Source organism: Athene cunicularia, unplaced genomic scaffold, assembly GCF_003259725.1.
Source record: "Athene cunicularia isolate RWA unplaced genomic scaffold, athCun1 SCF_117, whole genome shotgun sequence".
Lineage (NCBI taxonomy): Eukaryota > Metazoa > Chordata > Aves > Strigiformes > Strigidae > Athene > Athene cunicularia.
In genome coordinates this window covers 18,859-22,346 of record NW_020799175.1, presented here as the reverse complement: position 1 = coordinate 22,346, position 3,488 = coordinate 18,859, and the positions used below count along the sequence as shown (strand labels likewise).

Below are 3,488 nucleotides of genomic sequence, written 5' to 3'. Positions count from 1 at the left end.
AGTCGTCGGGACGGTCCGCGCTGCACATCTCGCAGCCCGGCCGCGTGGGCTTGTTGATGAAGGTGCATTTTGGACACGACCAGCCCGCCTGTGGGGACACGCGAGATGCAGAACTGGGAAATAAAATGCTTTGGAGAGAGGGGGGAAAAAAGGAGAGGGGGGATAGGACATGGAGGGAGCCCCCAGAACACCCAGACTTGGACAAAGGGAGGATCCGGGGGGGGCAGAGCAGGGCGGCGATGGCGGGGAGGCGCTGTGGGCCACGTACCTGCACTGGTGAGGGCAGACTGGTGGCCATGGGCTGCGACTGGCCGCTGAGGTCGCCCATCTGTAGCGCGTCCAGGTGCTGGCTGATCTCGCCGATGTCCATCTTCCTGCTGGGCTCGTTACCCCAGCCTGGGGAGTGACATCGGGGAAAGCGGGAACGTTACAACCAGCCCAGGAACCGGCACTGGGGCTGGCTGCCAGCGTGCCACCCTGGGCTGGGGGGGGCACTTGTCTCCAGGGAAGAGGCTGCTCGTCCCAGGTCAGCCCTGGGCAGGGAGGATGGATCCCAGGGAGGGCAAACCCGGAGAAACAAAGACCCTGGGGAGCACGGATCCTGGGGAGGATGGACCCCAGGAAGGATGGATCCTGGGGAGCACAGATCCCGGGGGGCACGGACCCCAGGAGGGATGGGTCTCGGGGGGCACGGACCCCAGGAGGGATGGGTCCCGGGGGGCCGCCCTGCCCCAGCCCATCGGCACAAGCCGGCTGGCCAGCGGCGCTGGGCCCACTCGCAGTGCCACAGAGCCCCGACGGCTCCCGGTGCAGGACCCAGATCTGTGGGGAGAGGAGCCCCCCGGGTGTGGACGCTGCCCCTCTCCTCACCGCCCGCGTTCTGGAACGAACAGAAAAGCCACGAAGGCTCTTCCCGAGGTCGCTGGGCAGCACAGAGGGTGCTGGCAAGGGGCAGATTTCCAAGAGCGAGGGCACCAGCTCCATCCCAGAGAAGCCACTCAGCCTTTTCTACCGGCCTGAGAGACCCCCCAGCACCCCAGTGTCCCCCATCCCTACACCCAGCTCTGGCCCCCTGCGCTGGAGCCATCCCAGCCAGCGGCTGCAGGGAGGGCATAGGAGAGCCAGACCTTTTTTAGGCGACATGTTGGGCAGGGTGTTGTATTTGTGCCTTTCGGCGTCGTCGTTGCTCAGCAAGGAGGTGGAGCTGAGCATGACCTGCGCCTGGTCCTCCTCGTAGCGCTGCTCGGTCAGCTCGGCCATCTTGGCCGAGAGCAGGTAGAGAAACGCCATGTCACCGTCCCTGCGGATGCCGTAGGAGGAAACGGTCCGTTCGTCCACGCAGAGGCACTGCCCGATGATCCAGCGCTGGACCAAGGGGTGGAACCCGTAATCCTGGAAGACCTGGGCAGCCGGAGAAGCGGGGAGGGTGAGCTAGCAGCCACAGCTTCCCCGTAGACAGGAGAACCAGCAAAGAACTGGCTCCACGATGGGAGGGGAGCTGGGGGGAGAGCCCACCTCCCCCAGCGCTGGTACAAGTGGTTAAAAAAGGGGCCTACGGGGTGTGGGGGGGTCACACCGGTGCCGGCTCCGTACCTGCTGCTTGAGCGCTGCTATTGTAGTGTGAGCGCGGACCCTGAGGGTGATGCTTGCGGAAGACGTCGCATCCTCCACGCCGACCTTCATGCTGGAGGAGAGAGCGAGGCCGTTAGAGGGGGACGCCGGGATCGGGGGGACGGGCCGTGCCACCGGCACCGGCCGCTCGCCGGGTACGATGCTCTCGACCCGCAGAGCCAAGGCTGATGCCCCACAGGGGAGTCCCAGGAGGTCTGACACCGAGTTTCCAACCACCATCATGTCCCGGGAAACTGGGACAGACCCCCCCAGCCTGTGCCCTGCCTGCAGCTCCCAGCCCACACCCCGAACCCCACATTTCACCCGCACAGGGAACTTGTTCCCCCCCATTTTGTTCATTCTTTGCTCCAGCCTTTTCCCTGCAGCCTCAACAGCAATTTCCACTTTTTGCCTTTTCCTTGCTCTACACCTGGTGCTTCCCAATTCCCCTGAGTCTCCTGGTCCATGGGAATAAACATTCCCCATGTCCGCTCCGGCCCCTAACCCCACTGCCGCCTCTCCCCCAGCGCAGAGCCTGAACCCTTCCAGCTCTCCCAGTAAAAGCGTTTCCCGCCTCTGACCATCCCGCCCCTTCCCTGCACCCGACCCAGAGGGGGAAAAAGCTGCATTTCCCGAGCGTTAAGGCAGAACCTGCAGTTAGTGGGATCGCCGAGGGGTTCCCTCCCCTCTCCCCAACACCGCGGGTCGTGCCGAGCGATGCCGCTGGCACCTGCACCACCCGCAGTCGCCAGCCTGCTGCTGTGTGCCCGTTTTGCATCTACCAGCACCAAGTTCAAGGGCTCGGAGCCCCAAGACCCAGGTGGAAGCCCCGACCTCGCCGCTCAGCACCTTTCCTAGGTTGTTTGTGCGCCCCTGGCACAGCCCCGTCGCCGCGGACGCCTCCGCTCTCTGCTCCCAGCCTGCGCCTCATGCCTGGTCACGACCCAAAGGACGCTCCCCCGCACCGTTTCCCTCTCCCGAGGTTTTTGAGGAAGTTTGCCTGGAGTTTTGGCGGTGCTGGCACAGCTCGCTGCCCCGCTGCCGTGCCCTGCAGCTCCCTGACCCGTGGGCACTGACTCACGAGACACAGCTCAAGAATCACAGAATTCCAGCTCGGAAGAGACCTCGAGGGTCGTCTGCTCCAACCTTTCTTGGCAAAAGCCCGGTCTAGACAAGCCCAGCCCCATTCCAGCCTAATCCGAAGTGCCTCCACCTCTTCCCAACGCCGACGTTTATCCATGAATCTCCTCGGCCTAGTACCGGCCACCGTCTTGATACAAAAATCAGCGTTTTAACCTTCTCGGAGGCCTTTTCCAAGCCTGTGCCGCACATGGCAGAGCTCTGCGGAGCGGGTCCCCCACAGGGCCCGAGGGAGAGGCTGCTGGGGGTCCCCAGGTCCCCCAGACAGGGAAAATCCGCAGAGGGGCTGAGCTGAGCCTGAAACCCCCACGGAATCAGGTCCCTGCCACGCCGGCTGCTGCCCGGACGGGCTCACCCTCTGCATTCCTGGCTGTTCTGGCAGCACCCAAACCCTGCTGCTGTATCCCCCCCACTCCCTGCTCCCCCCTCTTGGGAGCTTGGGAAGGACAAACCCAGGACCCCAGAGCCCTCCAGGAACGCTGCGGCTGCCCCGGCTGCCTGTGGACCGATGCCGACGGAGGGAATTCCCAGAGCAGCTCAGCTCCAGGGGCTGCAGGAGGCTCCGCTGGCCCCAACAGACTCACAGTCGCCACCACGACGGGCAAAACCATGTCAAAAAGACAGAGCCAAGGGCCACGGGGCAAGTGACCCCAACGTCCAGCGACCCACGAGCCCATCTGGGGCAGGTCGGGCTCCCACGGAGGAACAGGACTGTGCTGGGGGTGTGCGGTGGAGTT

At 64.4% G+C, this 3,488-nt stretch overlaps 1 protein-coding gene across 1 annotated transcript in view; it reads right to left on the bottom strand.

The window, feature by feature from the left end:
- Positions 1-4: 4 nt before the first annotated feature.
- The window catches only part of SHARPIN (SHANK associated RH domain interactor), a gene marked incomplete at its 3' end in the record, with an annotated part of 6,248 nt that continues 2,764 nt past the window's right edge, over positions 5-3,488 (bottom strand). Inside the window, exons 4-7 of the mRNA XM_026867054.1 lie at positions 1,594-2,207; positions 1,128-1,401; positions 269-396; positions 5-88 (exon numbers count right to left, since the gene is read on the bottom strand). Coding sequence (XP_026722855.1) covers positions 5-88; positions 269-396; positions 1,128-1,401; positions 1,594-2,207 — 1,100 coding nt within the window. The remainder of the gene's footprint in view (positions 89-268; positions 397-1,127; positions 1,402-1,593; positions 2,208-3,488) is intronic.